The 20,684-nt window shown below is 41.3% G+C and overlaps 2 protein-coding genes across 4 annotated transcripts in view; one reads left to right on the plus strand and one right to left on the minus strand.

Moving 5' to 3' along the window:
* Window positions 1-12,036, minus strand: part of LOC114563544 (uncharacterized) — a 31,478-nt gene extending 19,442 nt beyond the window's left edge. The window contains exons 1-3 of the mRNA XM_028590341.1: window positions 11,948-12,036; window positions 10,671-10,727; window positions 7,893-7,942 (exon numbers count right to left, since the gene is read on the minus strand). Coding sequence (XP_028446142.1) covers window positions 7,893-7,942; window positions 10,671-10,706 — 86 coding nt within the window. The 5' untranslated portion in view covers window positions 10,707-10,727; window positions 11,948-12,036. The remainder of the gene's footprint in view (window positions 1-7,892; window positions 7,943-10,670; window positions 10,728-11,947) is intronic.
* LOC114563543 (uncharacterized) lies at window positions 6-4,434 on the plus strand. 3 transcript variants are annotated; one of them, XM_028590338.1, is made up of 2 exons: window positions 6-290; window positions 1,363-4,434. In XM_028590338.1, exons 1-2 carry the CDS (start codon window positions 113-115, stop codon window positions 2,706-2,708), a joined length of 1,524 nt encoding a protein of 507 aa, XP_028446139.1. In that variant the 5' UTR covers window positions 6-112; the 3' UTR covers window positions 2,709-4,434. The 3 variants fall into 3 exon arrangements, with proteins under 3 accessions (XP_028446139.1, XP_028446140.1, XP_028446141.1); XM_028590339.1 differs by having other exon boundaries at window positions 1,420-4,434; XM_028590340.1 differs by having other exon boundaries at window positions 1,435-4,434.
* Window positions 12,037-20,684: the final 8,648 nt, after the last annotated feature.

Raw genomic sequence — 20,684 nt, forward strand, 5'->3', positions numbered from 1 at the left:
CGACAGTTTACAGTTTTTTTTTTTTTTCAGCCTCTAGGCAGCCACCATTTTGGGAGTCAAAACACCCAACAAACAGCGGTGCACACCTCCACGCTTCTCTCGTGGCCTTACTATGGTTCACACATGTGTGGTGGCAGGCTGTAGGAACAGAAGGACGCCAGGCACCACCTTATCTTTCTACCGTTTCCCCCGGGACCCCGAGAGAAAGCAGCGCTGGATAGCTGCTGTGAACCGAGAGGGCTGGGTGCCAAACGACGGCAGTCGGCTGTGTAGTACTCACTTCCTCTCAGGTATGAATGCAGTCACTGAGGACAACACGGAAACAAAAAGTAGTTTATCCCACTGTTTGTCAGATGCATGCCGCTGGAATTCCACATGGGAAACTACCTCCTGATAGATGCAGAATGTAATTATTTAATTATTTTCTAAAACTATTAAGATTTTTCATTATCGAATTACATTATCAATTATTTTTTTATTTGCCAATCAATCAACCAATCGTGTTAAAATTACATACTTTTTACTAAGGCTAAAACCTCAAAGAAATCACTTCCAGTGATGTTTAACAGGAAATCGAAACTATTTGCAGTTGTGTGCTTTAAATATTACGATGAACTGATATTCAAACTTGAACTAAATGTAGTGCAAAATATCAGGCTAAATATGAAACCACTAACTCAAATCTCAATGACTTGTGCCAGTTTTTGATTTATCTGTTCAATTCATTAGGACAAGAGGTTTTTTTAGTAATAGTTCAAATAAGAGTGGGAAAACTTTTTTTTTCACTTCTTATTATGCATTTCATAATTTGCCTGTTATGGTGGCTGTACCTTTTAGTTTGCCATGCTGTCGTTGATTTTAAAGTTAGAAAATTAACTATCTTTTTTTTTTATTATGTTAATTTGTGCCTCAATTTGGTACATTAAGATGTATTTATTACACAAACTATGTTTCTTAACGACAAATTGATTAAGAAAAAGACAAGTTAGATACGGTTACAAATTTACATTTCATTTGTGCAAAATCACACTTGTATAGTAACTGTATGATAGTAACTATAGTATACTAACTGAGCTATTTTCCAACCAAACAGGCCCTATGTTGTCCCACCCACAAGAAACCTCAGTAGACAGATCCTAAACCCAAAAATCTGTTGCTCTTTCAGCTGTTATCAAACTACTTACTTTTTAAGGTGGGATAATGTACCACCTCAAGTAGGAGGGAAAACATGGCTGCTTGTCCTCAAACTCTCCTGACTAAAGTAGACTTTTAGGGAAGTGCCATAAACAGACAACAAACAACAGACAATTACTTTTTTTTTATCACCACCTTCCCATTTACTAAATCCTTTTCCACATGCAGGTAAACAGGTGAAGAATCCACGTTCGCCAGATTATGTTCCTTCTGTGTTCACATCAGATCCCTTATCCCCAGAGATGAAGGAGCAAGGTACCTTGGAGATCCCGGACAAGCAAGAAGCCCGCGTGGAGGCGGCTAACGCCTTGTTGTTTCTGCAGGGCCAGGGAAGGTCTGTGGTGGCGGAGTGGGGCCAGGAAGAGCATCCTGAGGAGAGGGAGCAGAAGGCCGCTGTGGAGGAAAGTGCGTCTTCTTCCCTCAGCACTGATGAAGACGATGACGATGAATCTATGAGTGACAGCAAGAAAGGAAAGTTTGCTCATACGTGTGATGCAGCAGGTAACTTTGACGACGTCCTGAAAGCCCTGAAAAAGGAGAACCAGACCCTCAGGGAGTCTGTGGACAAAATGTCCCTCTCTGAGAACTCCTTGAGGAACGATGCAGAGAAAGTCAAGTTTTACACTGGCCTGCCCAACTACTTTGTCCTGGAGACGGTAATGTGGCTGCTGGCACCTCACATGAACGGGATGAAAACCGCGAAGCTCTCCAAGTTCCAGCAGCTGCTGCTGACACTGATGCGACTCCGCCTGGATCTACGCAACCAGGACCTGGCTTACCGCTTCGGTGTTAAAGTCGGCACAGTAACCAGAACAGTGCACCAGATGGTCAACATCATGTCCTCCACTCTGGTGCCGACGGCTGTTTTCTGGCCCTCTAGAGCCGAGCTCCGGAAAAACCTGCCGGCAGCTCTGCGCACCTCCCACCCCGACTGCGCTGTCATCATAGACTGTTTCATAGTGCCTTTTGAGGAGCCGGTTTCCCGGGGCAACCAGCAGCAGCAGCAGAGGGTGGTGCCAAGCTCTCAAGGGGTAGGGACAAGTTCTAACGTGTTAAAGTATCTGATTGGTGTGGCTCCACAAGGCGTTGTCACCTTCGTCTCTAGGGGTGTGCTGGGAAACGTCAGTGACAAGAGCCTGGCTGAGGGCTGTGGATTTCTCTGCAAGCTTCTCCCAGGCGATGTCGTATTGGCGAGTCGCAGTCTCAACATTGCCGATTCTGTGGCCGCCCGAGGAGCCCTGTTTACAATTGCTGGCAGCTACCAAGGGGAGGCGCACGGGAGCTCGGCGGGCTCGCCCCTGGCTAATACTTCCTCTGAGACAGTGAGTGTGCAGAGGCATGTGGAGAGGGTGATCTCCATGGTGAAGCAGAGGTACGCCATGCTCACAGGCCCCGTCGAGAGCCCCTTCACCACGGTCTCTGAGCGCACGTCGAACCTTTCAACCTTTGATAAGATTGTGCAAGTTGCTTGTGCCTTAAACAACCTGTGCATCTCTGCTGCTCCACTAGAGTGATTCATACAGAAATGCCTAGTGCTCCTTAAAGTTGTCGTCCGTAAGATTTGAGTTAGGTTGTTCCTAGCAGCAGCTTTGGCGCTAAGATGTAATTGCAGGCAGGTGTCGACTTGTGTGTCGTTGGTAGATTGGCAGCTCTAACCTGCGTGATGCCTTCACATGCTCCAGTCCACACCGATAGCAGTTTAGTCTACGACGAGCTAAGAGCTAATTCATCCATAAAGACACGGGCCGTGTGGGGTAGATGATAGAGCTGGGGAGGCAGTGGCTAGGTAACATGCCTAACTGTGCTAACACCGTCAACGGTGCTAACACCGTCAACAGTGCTAACGCAGCCAGCGGGAATGCTCACCAAGGCTATTGGAGAGGCGCGATGTTTTCCACAGTGAGGCCGTCTTGTCTGCATTAGCACTGTTGCTTGTGTTAGCACGATTAGCCACGTAGCAATAGCATTCAGTCTAACCAATGTGACACAAACACCCTACTAGCCACTGAGGCAGAATGTGATATAACCTTAGCTCATGAAGTGGAGGCTGAGGAAGAGCGGCCAGCACCGCTTTCCCCTTATTCGCCTCGCCCAAGGAGGAAAGTGCCGACTGTCCCCTCTGACCCGAGTGCAGTGCCTCACTTTGCTAAAATATTTGCTGGCACAGCATTGCTAACAGTGATAACCTCTAAACCAACCTGAGCATCAGAATGTGCAGTAAAGAAAAACTCCCGAGGCCATACCAAATTTACGGGGTTGTTGGTGGTGGTGGTGCTGCTGCTGCTGCTTTCTCCAGAAGGTATGGCACGAGCCGGCTCGAAGCCCAGGATAGGGAGTGAGCAGGTTCCGGGATGGCAAGTGTTGGTCCTATCCCCGAAGCTCTCTCCGGATTAGTGGCTTTACCGGCTATCATACCCTGAATTTTTGACCTGAAAAGCGACTCCGAGAGAGGGTAGTTCAATGCAGGGAGTACAAATTGGGCATCAGGTGTCTGTGTCCCACCTGAGCTGCATACAGACCAGCTGCAGTCGATGGAAGAGGTTGACATGTCATCTCAGCCAGCATCAGCTCGGTCCTTTTGTGGGCGAGGGAGTTTCTTTTTATTTTTATTTTTTTTATTTGGACTCGAAGTTGAACGGTCTTCATTCTCTGTCTGTTGGTCGGCCATTCTGAGTTAGCAATGAAATGAAGTGACCGGCTAACATACAGTTTCTTTGCATCTTTCCGCGTCTGAAGTTTCAAATTTCCGAGTACAATAAAACGCAGCATCACCGGCACTGCCAAGCTCCACCTGGGCAAGGACAGACCAACCGCTGCTGACCGATGTAAAAAGTGCCACTAACGGCGCTGAATTTGAATTTAGGGCGGGAAAGTTGCCACAGATACAATACAAGCACTTTCATCAATGGGTCATATGCTCAATCACCATTGTTTTAACTCACTTTTTGATAGCCTACTTTCTAGACTAACTAGGTGAAAATCTTACGGACAATAACTTTTAATGCTGGTCACTTAAGTTCCCTTTACTGCTTTGGACCTTGTTCTCCCACTACATCCCAGTGTCAACACTTATGAGTCTAGAAAAGTGATTTCATGCCTGTAGGGCTGCAACTAATGATTATTTTCATTGTCAATTAATCCATCGACTATTTTCTCGATTAGTAGATCAGTTGTTTGGTCTATAAAATGTCAGAAAATGGTAAAACATGTTTGATCAGTGTTTTCCAAAGCCCAAGATGACGTCCTCAAATGTTTTGTATTGTCCACAACTCAAAGTTGTTCAGTTTACTGTTGCAGAGGAGGGAAGAAACTAGAAAACATTCACATTTTAAGAAGCTAGAATCAGATTTTTACTTTAAAGGTGCAATATGTAATATATGTACTGTATTTAATCAATAAATGACCACAATGTGTCATCAGATATTAAGGAATCATGCCAAGTTGAAATACTATGTTTTCTGACAACAATGCTAATGCCATTATTTTCTGCTTTTGGAATCCATGACAGAATTTCTGTTTATGTTTTGGCCTGTGTGTTGGTATTGGCTGCCTATTTTGACAGCCGGGCTGGGTTGCCAGATATACCTGTAAAAACACAAACCCAGCGCACTACAGCTTTAACGTTAGTACAGCCATGGAAGCAGCAAACAAACGGAACGGGATCACCGGAGATAGATTCATTCTACCCACCCTCTTTCTAAACGGTTGCAAAACCAGAGACGAGGTAAAACCTAAACATGGGTAAATATTGGAGATGCATTTAAAAGATGGAGACAGTTCAGAGCCTAAAAGAACACAGAGTTTACTAATATCCTCCTAAACAGGTAAGCGTTGAGCTTCATTCATTTATATCGCGGCTAACATAGGGATAGTCATTTTCGTTCATTTCAACATTCATGTGCTCGCATTAAATTATATAGAGTACTCAAGTTAGTTACTCGCAAAAAACATTTAGACACAGCCGGTGAAGTGATCCTGACTGGTGCAAACACCTGCTAGCTAACTGCTAACGTAGGATCCGTGACGTATGCTTCTTTTCAGTGGGCGTAGCCGACAGACAGTGACTGTTCCTTGGGTACAGACGACCGTGAGGTTGCGGTCTTTTTAGTGGCTGTTGCAGTGACATTAAGCCCAGAAAAGGCAGCTGTCAGTCGGGCACAAAGCTCCGCAAGGTCACGGTCTTTTATAACCGTCAACGTAGCAGCATCTAGCAACTCCTTTTGCGCTGTGGAGCAGAATAGCATTTAGCTAACAGTCGTTGTTGTTACAGTTAGTTGATAAAAGGGGGCTGTCAGCCGGGTACAGAGCTCCGCGAGAGCACGGGCTTTTATAACCGTCAACGTAGCAGCATCTAGCAACTCCTTTTGCGCTGTGGAGCAGAATAGCATTTAGCTAACAGTGACGTTGTGTGACGTTAGGTTCAGCTTTCTCAACATAGACAGTTACAGAAATGGACCAACAGATCCCGTTGCTCTGGACGGAGACCAGTGAAGGATATTAGAAGCACTTTTCCGGTGAGCGCTGAGCATTACTGCGCAGCTGCAAACTGAGCTTGTAGATGTGACGTGAGCAACCTGTCTGAAAGTTGTAAGTCTTCTGGTAGCTGTGCTAAGAGAAATCTTTCATCATTCCGAATCTTGCGATGGAGAGCGTAGGTATATATAAGCAGATAACATAGACACAGGCTAATTATTGCTAACTAAAATGCTAGTTAAAGTGATGGTTCGGAGTAATTTCACCCTAGGGTCCTTTGCACAATGACCTCGAGCCAAACACCCCCCCCGAAGCTTTTTCCACCTGGGTCAAACATTGGGAGAGTTAGCGTAGAGTAGCGTTATCAGCTGAATAGCTTAGCGCAGGGGCTAATGGACCCACGTTTGTATCTCGTAAAAGACCCCACTAATAATGCCCGAAATGATACCAAATGTCTACAGTAGTACAGATACAGTAGGTTATGCACACATAAAGTTTGTAAGTACACCAGAAGTTTATGAACATTTGCCTGCTCTCTTCTGCTCTCTGTTGTTGCTGCTGCTGCTACCTGCAGTTAGACGAGTGCTTAGGGCCGTCAAATTACACCGAAAAGAGATACAACAAAAATATTTATTAATTTAATGGTTAAATAAGGTAATGTCTCCAAACTTATCTCAATTATTACTTGTCTCCTGCTAGTTATACTTACTTTAAAAAAAAGTTAAATAAAAAAATATTTTTTTTGCATCTCTTTTCGGTAATTTGTAGACGTCCCTAAGCACTCGTCTCACAGCAGCAACAACAGCAGAGAGCAGAAGCCAGCAGGCAAGTGTTATTTGCATAAACTTCTGGTGTACTTACAAACTTTCCAATCCATCGTTTTATGAATACATAACCTGTTTGTACTACTGTAGACGTTTGGTATCATTTCGGGCATTATTAGTGGGGTAGCTTACGAGATACAAACGTGGATCCATTAGCCCCTGCGCTAAGCTTTTCAGCTGATAACGCGACTCTACGCTAACTCGCCCGATGTTAGACCCAGGTGAAAAAAGCTTCTGGGGGGGTGTTTGGCTCGAGGTCATGGTGCAAAGGACCCTAGGGTGAAATTACTCCAAACCATCACTTTAACCTTAGTAATTAAACCTAAACAGCTAATGTAAGTCGAAACTGCCTGCAAGCTTCTCCTGTACTATATGGTAATTCCTCTACTGTGCGACAGTAAATTACGTGGTTATGACACAATCGTTTGCCTATTTTTACATATACGTCTGCTATGGGGCCATAACGTAAGATACAAGGCAATGGAGCCTTTTATACATTGTTGTGTTTCTTTAGAAATGAACAATGGACAAATGGAGTCTTTATACGCTTCAGATGTAAAGTTATTCGCTGTCAAAATGAATGGCAGTCATTGGAATGCTAACGGGGGGTGATGGCTTGTTAGCATCAAAATGGCACCATAGGAGGTACGGGTTGTGGAGAGAGGCTTACCCCCTTGGTTCTCAACATGGCAACTCCCGTGAACTTTGACGCTGGGGAGGAGGGGCCGGGGGAGACAACTCTTTTCAGTATTTTGAATTTGGACTGCAGTAACCATTTTAAACTCTAGCTGTCAGTATTACATATTGGACCTTTTAAAAAAGAAATAAGGCTCAAATCGATTAATTGATTATCAAAATAGTTTATAGCGATTAATTTAATAGTTGACACCTCATTGATCTTTGCAGCTCTACATACCTGTATCCACTTTAATTATTTACACTTTCAGTGTATGTGACTCCCTGTTATCTAGGTCGCTTTGTACTTGGAAATGAGAGCAAATCCAGAAACCACATTTCTAAGATGTGATATCATTAACTTATGCAACTGAACTGCAAAGGATGGTTTGTTTTTTTATTTATTCTTTGAATGACAACTGTGTGAGTAAAAAGTACCTATAAATGTATCTTTATTAGCCATTTGTAAATATGAGGTATATATGAAGTGCAGTTTGGGTGGTGCACACGATGTTCCCATTAATCTAATCCTGTCTTAAGTCTTCTTTTTTTTTTTTTTTTCATCCCCAACAAATACAGTATTACAGCAGCTGACTTCACTGATTGGTTCCTCCCTCTGTTGCAGAAAGGGGGTATGCTGGTTAAACCAGCTGTTTTATTGCTTCCCTGCTTATAAATCAAAAACAGTACCACAATACAAAGAGATATAAAATAGGTTAAACTTACAAGAGCAGTATGCGTAGTAATGCAGCTCTTCGATAAGAGTTTTCTCCTGCCTGTTCAGCATGCACAGATAGAAACAAGTCATGGTTAATTGGGGTTTTGAAGGATTGCCTTTTTGGGCTTTTTCACACGTTTCTGCCTGCCAGCTCACATTTTATAACAATAGAATACAATCATGACGGGATGATTAGCTACCTGTTAGCACAGACAAACATACCACCCACAGACCAATTTACCACCATATGGCCAGAGTCTGGTGTTAATTTATCTGCTGTAGAAACCGAGCTCATTTCCAGTTTTTTTTTTTTTTTCAACAATAGCTTCCAGGTTGACCGCAAATTTCGGGATAGCAGATGTTTTCTTCAACAGGGCTTTTCTGTAATGAGGCTTTCTACACAAAATAAACAGCATTCCCTGTAGCAACTTTAAACTGCTGGGTGTTAAAATAACTGAAACTGACCAAAAAGATGAATAGTTTTCAGTGATGTATACTTAATGATGTCAATATTTACCACACCAAGTGGTTAAAGATGTTTGTGCGGGTTGCATTTTTCTATTCCATGTCAGTATTTTGCCAAAATGGTTAAAGCCTTCTTACACAAATCTTGAGATTTCTGTGCAGGTGTAGAAGGATAGATTACTTTTGTTTCCCAATTCATTTTCTATAAGTCTACGTTAGTCTAACATCACGTATCGGGGAGCAGGATTATACATGCTTCCACAATTCATTACCGTCATACTGAATCAAGCAACATGGCCTCATGACTTTGCGTAAACATACACGGCACTTTCCTAAAGCCAAATGCGTTATAAAAAGGCATGTTTTTTTTTTTCACAGACGCGGCACTTGGGGAATGTAAATTTAGTTGTTGGACGCTTTAATTCTAGTTGGCTTTGTTCATGTGTCTGTTCTAATTGAATGAATGCGTTTTGGATCATGAGTACACACCACAGAGACATTTGTTAGTTACAGTACAAGGCTGGAGGCTATTTAAAAAAAGAAAAAGGTTACCCAACCATTGAAATGCATTTTTTTTTTTTTTTTTTGTTTTTAATATTTTGTCAAATTAAGCTAAGATACAGGCTTACATATAGTCACATAAACTAAAAGCTATGTTTTTATACACAGCACAGAGAAAAGATCTCATTACTTGCATAAAACAAGACCCTGCTTACTTACTATTTTTGTTGTCCTGCATTGCTGGTGCCTTAGTTTGTAAAGCTGTTACAAATCAGCCTATGTTTTCTAAAGATATTTATTTTTGCATCATACAATTATGCTTTAGACCCTTTCCTCCTGGTTGTTAAGCTAAATGTGCATAAACGGTCGGCAATCCTTGTTATTCACTAAGTTTTATGTGTGTAAAGTAAGACATGTTCCCATTTTTATGTGTTATGGTCTTCACCCTTCTACCATGTAATGTGTATGAATTCCAAATGATGTCAAGTAATTATACGTAGATTATCTCTTAAGAGAAATGTGTTGGGTGTTTTTGCTTTGGCTCTGGGCCCAAAATCAATTGGGGAAAGGTTCTTACACACGATGGGAAGCTTGTTACAACAACAGACGCTTACCTGGCTCGGTTCTGGTGCTGGGCTTTAAATTGCGTTGCTTCCTAAAGGAGTGTGTAGTTCAGATAGGTGTGCTATGGTAGCCCAAAGTGGAATGTGCCTTCTTGGATGTTTCCCCTCCCATGGATGGCTTTGTGTCTTTCCTGACCAGTTAGGTTTTTCACGCGCTTGTAAAGAAAATCAAACTGATTTGATGTCTCCTTGTGATGTCTCCCTTTGTTTTGTTTTGAACTAGCCATGGTGGTTGTCACTGGCATTTAACCGGCACTACTAAGGTTGATGAAAAGAACAATTTGAAATAATGATTTCTTTAAGTATTTGTTTTTATCTTCAGTGGTGCTTTTTTTCTGATTAACAGACATTCTTCCTTTCTGAAGTGATGTCTTTGACTCACCACACCGATTTCTGGAAACTCGAGCGCTTGTCGGTTGAAGGATTAAGAAGAAAGCTTTTATACAGGCGAGCTGTTGACTGAGAATAATAATTTCAAAGTGGGAGCAAAATGCATGTCTTCCTGTGTACTAGATGACTTTTTATCAGGGGTGACCTAACAAGTACCAGTGTTAAGAATAGTTAACAGCAAAACCTTGGTGAAATGTATGGCGGTTAAATCTCCATCATGTTCTTTTCATTTGGGTTTTATAAAAGGTGATGCACTTTCCATTAACTCCTACTGTAAAATAAACAACTGTGTTAAGATGAATCATGTTTATGACTTTTGTAAATCTCATCTCTGTTTATCTCACACCACACCTCTACTGCCATGCTGTCTGCCTTTATTGTTACGGGTGCATGTGCTTCCATGATTTGTATAACCTCCTGAAGGTTTAATTTTTTGTTTGGGTATTCTTTACTGCCTTTTTCATGACTGAAAAAATAATGTTTGGGAAATGCAGCAGTCTTTTTATGTGTGTATACCATACAGGCTATGGCGTATACAGGTATTTAAGTTGCCTGGTGGATGTTCTACCCGCTCTTTTTCTCCATGCCTTTAATTTACAATAGAGTACAGGCCTTTTTATTTATTTTTTAATTTTTTATTTCGACAGGACAGATGAAGACATGAAGGGGGAGAGACATGCAGCAAAGGGCCGCAGGTCGGAGTCGAACCCGCGACCGCCGCGTTGAGGAGTAAATCTCTATAGTGCGCCTAGCTCTACCAACTGAGCTAACCCGGCCACAGAGTAAAGGCCTTTTATTTGTACTTACTCTGACCCGTGGCCTCTTGGCTTGGTAAAAATGCATTGCAAAGCCAGAGAGAAGTGTCTGATAAAAAAATAAAAAATAAAATCAGTACATTAGTCAGAGGGAGAAATCATAGCTTGGCAGAAATGCATTGCAGGAAGCCCCGCCTAGAATATGTGCGGTCAGAGAGGAAGAACAACCGGGACCTCTCACTCTGTTGCTTTCTTAAAAGTCACTGTGTAGAATTTGAAAGTTTCAGCCTTTAGCGCCCCTGGTGGTAGAAAGCAATGCAAGATACTACCCCAGAATTGTTTCGACAGAAACATGTCATTAGAATAATTTCAAAGCTCTTATATTAGCACATAAGAAATCTACACATAATTGCTTTTGTTTAGTTTTTTTTCATTATGAGGATCTGCTTATAGAAAATGAGCGATATGGCCGAAAGGTGCACTTATTTTTGTTAAGTTTGAAGTAGTCTCGCATTGCCAGACCTATCTCCACAGCGCTGTTGTTTGTATTTCTTTAAACCAATCACAATCGTCTTGGGCGGCGCTAAGCTCTGGACGCAGCGACGGTGGCTCTGTAAAATAGTCTCGGGAGTTTTAGTGCACATTTGCACCCTGCAAAAGAAAATGCAACATACAATATTAAATGAAGTTAACTGTTCACACAAAACCGTAACATATATTTAAATTAGCTGGATACATGGCTAAACATAATTTGTTCATCGCCGTGTGTACTTCGTCCACGGCAATCCCGTCAATCTGTCCCAAAACGTTAGTTAGATAGTAGGCCTAAATGTCGTGAACAGATTCTTTGTAAATCTTTACAATAATTCCCTGAAAGAACCAAGCAGGCCGGTCTTGTTGCACCATCCAAATCTTCTTCAAAACTAGCGTGTAGCTTGCTACTTTGTTGTTGTTTCCTGAAGCGAAGGGAGTTTGAGAACGGCACAGAGCGGAAGGTGAGGGACACGCGCCGGATGTCAGGCAATTATCCTGGAAATGTACTTCCGTTGACCCAGACTATGTTTTAGGGTATGTATCAGACTTCCAATGCTAATCCCTTTTTCTTAGAGTCCTCTTTGATTAGACCTAACGTTAGTCATACTGAGTTTTTTTTTGTTGCAACTTTTATTAGCCTATATGAATACTTGTTTTCACCCCTGCTAATATCACATTTAACTAAACATGATTGTTAGTTAAGCTACTGGTAGATTAGCTACTACAATGTACTCAAATAGCATTAGTAGCCTACAATTCATTGTATAGCAAAACAATAACCGAATCTTACTTTACCTTTTTATTTCTTGCACTTTAGCTGTTACTTTATACACTTATTGACTATTTTTTTCTAACTCTTATATTTAAGAGTGAGCAACTGCAACTTAACCATTTCCCCGAGGGGATCAATAGTTGTTCCTATCTAAAAACTAAAGCAAAGCCACACTGAGTGAGTTATCTGTACAACGGACGATCTTTGGCTCGGTAATGACGTGCGTCGGTCCGTCACGTGACCTGTGGAATGTGAACAATGCAGCGAGTGTCCAACTTTGTGCTGCATTTCTGAGAAAATGGAGGGTCATTTCATCATATTTACCCAGTTCCTCTGTCTTTACTGAACTCTCCGGTTGTTTCTACGCGCTCATCAACCGAGAAAGGGACTTTAAGAAGGTGCCGTTTGACGGGATTTACGCTTCAATCCGAGTTATTCTGCTACTTCTATCACATGGTAAGTTGAGACTTTACTTTTTTTGTGGAGGGGAGTGGTGGTCTAAACTTATTTGCACGACTTGTTGCTGAGGAAAAGAACCGTAATGGTGTGTTCACGGCGTGTGTTCAAGTGAGGAGAATATAGAATATGTTTTTCTTTAGGGTTAACATGAATACCTCAGTTCTTTCTGCATAGGAATGTTCTGGTGTTGCTCCTCTCAGCCCCCAGCCCCAGCCTGGGATACAGTTGGGAAGGCCACAGGACGTTAAAACAGGGGTTTCCGACCGTTTGCATGCCCAAGGGCCCCAGGCAAAAACTGTAATGTACCACACACGGACACCGTTTTCTAACGGTTTAAAGCTTTGGCACGACTGTGGAAAGTAAACTTGTAAACGGAATAGTCTGTTAAGTCAGTTATGCTGAATTTCCCATGTTTTTGTTGCAACTCCCCTAATTTAAGAACCTCTAAGGGGCCCAAACTCCATGTTAGGGGCCACTGACTTATAGTGAAGGACATCCATGTATATACTTTGTGTATCAGAACACCCTACATTCATTTCAAAGTTTTAGTGGAGATTCTGCATTAGTTTATTTGTCTACGATAACACAATGGGTGAAGTAGTATCTAAGTCTTATGGGATAAGAGGGGTGAAAATATAGGAGAAAAAGTTGAAAGAAATGCCCAGGTTGTATGCATATCATTTGATATTGTCACTCTTTTCCAAGCCCAATGGCCTGCACAGTTTGGCACTGATGCAACCAAGTGTTTTATTCAGATGTGCTACTACTACTATGCTTAAACACACACCTCTACATTTCATTGCCAGCTGTTTTTTGGTCTTATCAGTTTAGGGGTTTGGGATTTGGGAAGAACTCGCCTGGCAGCAGAAACATTGGTGCAGACGAATCCTTTTGAATGCCTAGCAGCAGGCCTGAGCTTTGCAAACCAAATTCTAACATCCAGGTTTTATTTAGACACTATGTTCATGCCAGCCCGTCTCATCAAGCAGGATGTCACATTTTTTGAACAATTATTAGGCCTGTTATACACTTTGACGGTGGTGCTACAGTGTGTCGTCAGGTGTCAGGCCACAGCTGGGTTTAATTCTGTCCTGCAGTGTGGAGTTATCTCTCGGGGAAGAACCACAGGGGGGACTGCAGTGGGAAATCACCACTGGACTACACACATATGTTGGCTGTGGCTATTTAGGCTGTGTGGTGTGTTTTTATTGTACACCAGCAGGTAACCAGGGAAATAAAACAACAACAGGGTGGCAAAATAGAAGAAGAAGCTTGGTGAAATTTGGGATAAGACATTTATGTTGATGTGAACTCTGCTTCTTGTGCTGAGTCCTGGGTTGAATTTGAAGTTCATGTGTGTCTGTTCCTGCAAAACGGTGAACACCACAGACTGCAAAAGTATGCCGGTGTAGTCAGGGGCGTAGCTCGAAATTCTGGACCCTGTACAAAGGCTTTCTCTGTGGGCCCCTCCCCGCATCCACAGCTATTCATTCTAGCATCCTATGGGCCCTCATCACATGAGGGCCCTGTATCCTCAGTCCCCCAGTCCGACGCCCCTGGGTATAGTGTCACGTCGTGTAGATTTTTTTTTTTTAAGGGATCTTTTGAATGCTGAGCTTTGATTTAAAATCTTTTCTGTTAACAGTGCATCACACAGAAATATATTCAAATCATCATACCAGGGAGTTACACATCACTTTAGCTTTCTGTTTTTCACTGACAGGCCAATCTTTTTCTCTCTCATACAGACACATGCACTCTCTTTTCAACTGTAATAAGTTTCCCTCAACTGTTTAGGAAGTTGTGTCCTTTCCCCCTTCACCATAATTTCCCCAAATACATCAGAGACATTATCGTCCAAATTCTCTCAAATCTATCAAACAGGTAAGATATTATCTGGGCAGCACTGGTAGTCTGGAAGCAGTCAGGAAGGGTCAGATTTTAATCTGTAAATGTTACCAAATATTACCAACATACCAGAACATATTTCTTCCCCAGCATTTTGTCAGAAGGGGAAAATTAGGTATTTTTGGAGAAAAACAAACAACAACTATAGTACATTTTGGAAAAGGGGAGGAAGAGTAGGGTGTAGCAACCAGCACAGCAAGTGTGTGACAGCCTTTTTTATGCTGCTTTTCCACTGTACGACTAGGGCTGGGCGATATGGACCAAAAGTCATATCCCGATATATTTTGGCTGAATATCGATATACGATATATATCCCGATATTTTTTCCGCAAAGTGAGAGCAAATGTTCAGTCAAAGTCAAAGCCAAATATGACATGTCACATGTAGTTTCATAGAAACCGGCTATTTCAGTGAACAGTTGCAAAATCAAATGAATAAATAATAAACATGTTTCTTCACCTGGTTCAATGCTCAGCTGTTCAAATAACAATAAAATGTGAACATAAATACTGTATAACAACAGGAGTACCTTTTATGAAATCAAAGCGCCATAAGGTTTGTTTTAGTTTTTTCCAACGTTTTAAATTGTTAAATTTTTCTTCTACACATTTTCAGCACTTATTTCTACGTCCCATATTTTCTAATATAGGGCTGGGCGATATAGAGAAAATCAGATATAATATTCTTGACCAAATACCTCGATATCAATATTGCGGCGATATATTCTAGAGTTGACAGTTCTCTCGCAAAATATCTTCACACTTAGATTTTAGATAAATAATCAATAATAAAACAGCTAGAACAGTCTGGTAAGTTCAGAAAAGTACATCACTTCACTGTAATGCAGCCTTTAAAACCAGGAAAAGACACTTATGTCATATCACGATATTACGATATCCAAAATCTAAGACGATATCTAGTCTCATATCACGATATCGATATAATATCGATATATCGCCCAGCCCTATGTACGACTCTACTCGAATCGCTCTTTTTTGGGGGTTTTCATTAGCAAAAGTTGTGGATGGGACCTGGCACTTTTTTGGTATCCCCTCGGTTGAGGTTCCGAGCGAGCTGAGCCGATACTAGAAAGTGGAGGTAAAACGCTGCGAGAGAATCGTCACTAGCGCGGCACGGGACATCCTGCACAATCCTGTTTTTTAAAATAGCAGAGGCACCGTCAATAGCACTCAATCTAGATTTTAAAAAATGGTAGCCCACAAAACTATTACCTCTGATTTCACAAATTGATTTCATTCTGATTCACAGGGTCATAATTTGATTCAATATTCAATTCAATTAGAATATTATTTTAGTTACAATGCCAGTTTTGCTTGGGTATGAAAGAGGTTCTCAGAGAACTAATGCTGTAAATTGTACAAGGAACCTAACCTGGTGCATTATTAGAAAGATTCATCCTTACATTAAGAATTGACCCTATATATATATATATATATATATATATATATATATATATATATATATATATATATATTTTAACATGAACACACTACAGCAGTCAGTATAACTAAGTGCAACTCTACAGTCCTATTTAAAGTCAAAGGTTGTGCGAAATTTTTTTTTCCATTTCCTTTCACTTTAGTGTAGTAGGAGTCAACATCTAGTGGCCATTAGAGGAGTTGCAGGTTGAAATGATTCCCATTGGCTTTGACATTCATATGAAAAATTAGTTGAATACAAGATTATTTCACTGGTTTCCTAAGTCAACTTATTTAATAGTTTCTTTAATTTTTTGTAATATTTTGTGATGTTCTTTACTTGAAGACATTACTGTTTCAGGCAAATTAAAACAAGCGGAATTATCTTTATCCGTTTGCAGATTTTTTGAATTTACTTATTTTATAAAAAATCAAGACTTTAGACAGTAAGACAGTATCAGACTAAAAGACGAGTTTTTCTGTGTGCCTATTTTCAGGTTGAGTGTGGTTCAATTTGGAGTCAGTTAAGTTTAGAGTTAGGTCAATATGAAGATAAGTCTTAGGTATGTGTTGTTGAAGGTTAGGGTTAAGTATGGAGGTATGCTGTCTGTTTGTGGATGTGCGTATGAGTTGTGCTTCTCAGCAGAGCGATGCACATTTGTTTCTGGTTCATTTTAGATCATCTTGTTTTTTGATTTATTTTGGTCAGCATAGACTTGTCCCAGACTGTCCCATGATTCAACAGTGGTACTTGTAGTTACTTGTGGAATGGAATGCTCATTGGTTGGACGTGGCGCCTAAAGCATCACAGGAATGGAGGCAAGAGATCCCAGAGATGGGGAAACATTTATACAGCTTGGCACCCTTGTCCCCACCCTACCCCACCACCCACCATGTAAAAAAAGAAACCTGTTTTTATCAATACAATGTTTTATCTGGACTAACAGTGAGGGCTGTGTTCTTCTTAGAAATGGCCCATAGGGATGAAGTCTGCCAGGGCGGAGGCGGGTTGGGGTGTAGTTCAAGGGCAATTTATGCAATTCAGTCAATTTTTTTTTATTTTAGTTTTTCAACTTAGTTTCTGAGAAATCATGTTTTTAATGTTTGGCATGGTGAATAGCTCTAAATATTACAATATCCATGCGCTTCAGCCATTTGCTATAAAAAAGAAGCCAGTCAAAGGTGTGAATCTAGATAGATTTTTTCTCTAGCAAGATTTAATTACTTTTAGTTCCGGAACCCTGTACCCCCATATAACTCCTTCCACTTTGGAACTCTGCACAAGGTAACATAAAATACTTGTTTCTGATTGGGTAGCAGAATTCCATTAAAACTCCATTGTGTAATTTTTTGAGTTGATTCTTAGCAAAAACCCCTTTGTTCTTTCACAAATATGTGCTCATTCATGTGTAATTACTTCCACCAACTAATCAAAGTATTCTCGTACGCGTAGAATCTGCCATTCAGAATCATTCAGAATACATATGAGCGAGTCGCTCGAATGGCAGCAGCCATGTAGCGCCTCCATCTTTAAAATACATTAGCAAAAGAGGGACATACCTCAGCCTTTCGCGCTTTTACCTTCAGTGGCACCGTGATCAATGCCAGCCGGGAGATTACTCGCGACTGCCGGCAGATTTGAAAGCCTGTTGAAGTTGGAGGATCACACCTGTTCTCGAAGACATGTAACAGAGACCCCTCGTCATCTTTGGAGAGTTTCTCTTTAGTTTTTCTTTGCCTAGGGGGTCTCACCTATCCACTGCCACTGGCTCTGTCTTTTGGTTTTTCTTTACCTTATTTCCCTCTTCCTTTAGCTTTCCCTCGCACCTCCGTCGCTTCAACTGATCTCTGACTCCGCTCACGGAGAAAAATATGTAGCCTACGCTGTAAACATTGTCTTACACTATTAATCTCGTACAATATACAGAACGCACGAAATCATACCGGAAGCCACGTTAATCTTGGCATACGGCCACCATAGGAGTTAAAACGAGCTCTGAATGGGAGGGGCTAGCAAGTAATATTCAGTTGGTTGTCATATACAATTTCACCGCTAGATGGGAGAAATTCTTACACAATGTAGCTTTAAAATAGTTTATCAGTACGCATTATGGTCTTTTCAGAAGCAATTTATCAAATAACGTCACGTTTGAACTTAAATGAGGCTATAGAATTAATTTACGACTATGCTAATTTAGCTGACTTTAGCTATCAATAATAAAGGTCTGTGGTTAGGAAAGACTAGGATTGACACTATTTGTTATAAATCAACATATGATTATGTATATACGATACCACAGTCAGTTAACGCCTTCACTTGATACAGTAGTGCACAGAATCCCCATGGTTACCACGCATTGATCGCCTGGTGTTTAATCGCGGAGCGTGGTCTACCTGTCTGTTCGAGGAGCGCAGTGAGGCCCCGCGGATCAGAGCGACTACGCAGGCAAAGTGTCTCCTACCGTCTAAAAAAAGACCTTTAGTCAACAGTTTAACTACCGTTCTAAATCACTGTACAAGGAATATTAAACTGCTAGTTGTCATAAAAAAATATTGCCACAATGTCTAGAGAAAGTTGAATCACTGCTTGGTGATTGAGAGTACTTCCTGCATTTGCTATTTGCTAACAGTTAAGCTAACTCTCATTGGTGAAACAGACAGTAAACTGACTACAAACAAGTTTTCAAAATGATTAACAGCTTGTCCTTATGCCTGTCGGCATGGTATTCCACTAAAAGGTATCCTGCTTTAAAAAAGAAAACTGATTTGGTGGAGGAAACGCCTTCCATTCATCAATTATTTTCATGTGTCGGGATAATTGTGGCTCAAATAATCGGGCGAATTTCTTTCACTAATCCACCTGCCAATCAGACTTTTTGAAATACAACCAGATCTATTAAATGTTAATTGCTTAACAAAATGGTTGGAATAGCAGACAAACCACAGCCATGTCGAAACCTGCCAAGATGTGATTGTGTCTGGCAGTTTTTCCGTGTAGGTACCAAACCAGATCGGTATCTGGAAACCAGACATACTTGCCACATCTGCCAGCCAAACGGAAATCTTTCTCTTTCTGAGAAAGATATTTGAAGCTTGTCAGCAGCTTAGTTAGACAGGAAACCAACCCGCCTGCCAGTTTCAGGGTCGTCTTCTGTCAATTTTTATTTTTATATAACCTCAAATTAACCAGGCATGTCATTAGGAACAAAGTCTTATTTACAATGGCAGCCTGGCAAAGAGCAAAGCCTCTCGAGGTGGGGGGGGCTAAAAGAGAAATGTCAAACGTTAAAGACCGCAGCACACATCCAAACATTTTAAACACATCCACTACTTGCATACAAGCATAACAATCATTACACATGACAACAAACATAATTACATTAGGGCTGCACAATATAATGTTATTTTATCGTCATTGCAATATTAAGTGGTGCAATAAACACATCGCGAAAGGCTGCGACATATCGCGAAAGAGAGATTTTTTTGTGGCAGTTGAAAGAAATCAGTAGAAAACCGCAGTTTTAAATCTAATGTGTTTTTAAATTCAACAAGCAATTGATGCATTTAAGCAGAAGACTGAAAGTAGCAGAAATGCACAACTGAGTACACTTAAATATCGGTTTAGTTGTTCAGACAGACCTACCCCCACTGCTAAAAAAAAAATCCTAAAGGAAACACTGGTTACCACTAAGATACTTGTGTCATTGGGGCGTGTTATTGTCCTATGATGGTTTCCATATCATTTAGAGACTTTTTTTCATCCAGGCAAGAGAAAATTCCTTTGTCATATTTCATGAGCTCTGGATTCACGATTATAACTCGCGCCACTGTCTGTCAGTGTTTGTTGTGAATTTTGTGCTTAATATCGTAGATCCCCCGTCCTCTCGTCCTCTCTTTTCGATGCAGCAAAAACCTCACAAACCCCTCGCCTCTCATTGTGTGAGGGTTCCACGTTGGACTGCAGGTCCTCACGTGAGGCTCGTGATTTACTGCGCACGTCATCCCATCTGCCCTGGAGGAGTAACGCTGCTGTGGCAGAATGCGGAGTATGCTCCTCCAGATAAGACTGTCAAACGGTGTTAAATGTCTGATCGCAGGGGAGCATCGCAGACCGAGAGGCTGCCGCAGGGAGGGCCGCTGACTGGTTTTGACCCCACGTCGGAGCTCGCTGTCACAAGGGTGTTTACCGATGACCACGTAGCAGAAGTATGTAGAGACAGGGGCTGACTTGTGCAACCACTGCTCTGCATTGGTGGGGTGAGGAGAGGGGCAGATGGTGTTTCATGACCCCCTAGCATTCCTGAATTATGCATTAGGTATGCACCAGTACTGCTCATGCACTACTAATACTGAATCAGACGTCCAGAATTCCAGGTTTTACCAGTCTCAAACGGGTCCCATGTGACGTTTGTCACATTCTGTAGCCACTACTAAAGATCAAGTCATTTTGTTGTTTTTGGCCTATTTAAAAAGTAAGGTTACGCTAATATCAGGCTGGAATAGACCTTGTTTTAAATACTAGGTAACAGCTGATGTTATCCACCTGTGATGTGTTGCCACAGAAGATGTTATTAAAACCTGATGGGGCCAAATTTCAAAACACAAATACATTTTCATTTAAATGTAAAACACATGTTATATGGTTAATCAATATCCTACTGCAATGCACGGATATCAATGTGTACAATACATTAAAAGTACAAGGATTTGAACCGACAAGGTATTTAAAATTCCCAGGCTTCTATTACAGCAGAATGTCTGAGACCCTCAGCAGTGTCCTATCTGGTTTACTTCTACATATTTGGTCTTTTTAAGTACGCAACTTTCCTGTGCTTGAGATGTAACTTGCCCAGCGCTAGCTTTAATTTTAGAATATATTAAAAAAATATATATATAAATAACATGAACACAATGAGTGACCACAGTCTCCAGGCTCTAACTCCATCCCCTTCTT

The sequence above is a fragment of the Perca flavescens genome, chromosome 11, assembly GCF_004354835.1.
Source record: "Perca flavescens isolate YP-PL-M2 chromosome 11, PFLA_1.0, whole genome shotgun sequence".
Taxonomy (NCBI): Eukaryota; Metazoa; Chordata; class Actinopteri; order Perciformes; family Percidae; genus Perca; species Perca flavescens.

Bases quoted from the DNA above. Each gene is read 5' to 3' on its own strand.
- LOC114563543 (XM_028590338.1), top strand. From the start codon at position 113: ATGGTTCACACATGTGTGGTGGCAGGCTGTAGGAACAGAAGGACGCCA. The intron at 291-1,362 runs GTATGAATGCAG...TTCCACATGCAG, and splicing joins TAGTACTCACTTCCTCTCAG to GTAAACAGGTGAAGAATCCA.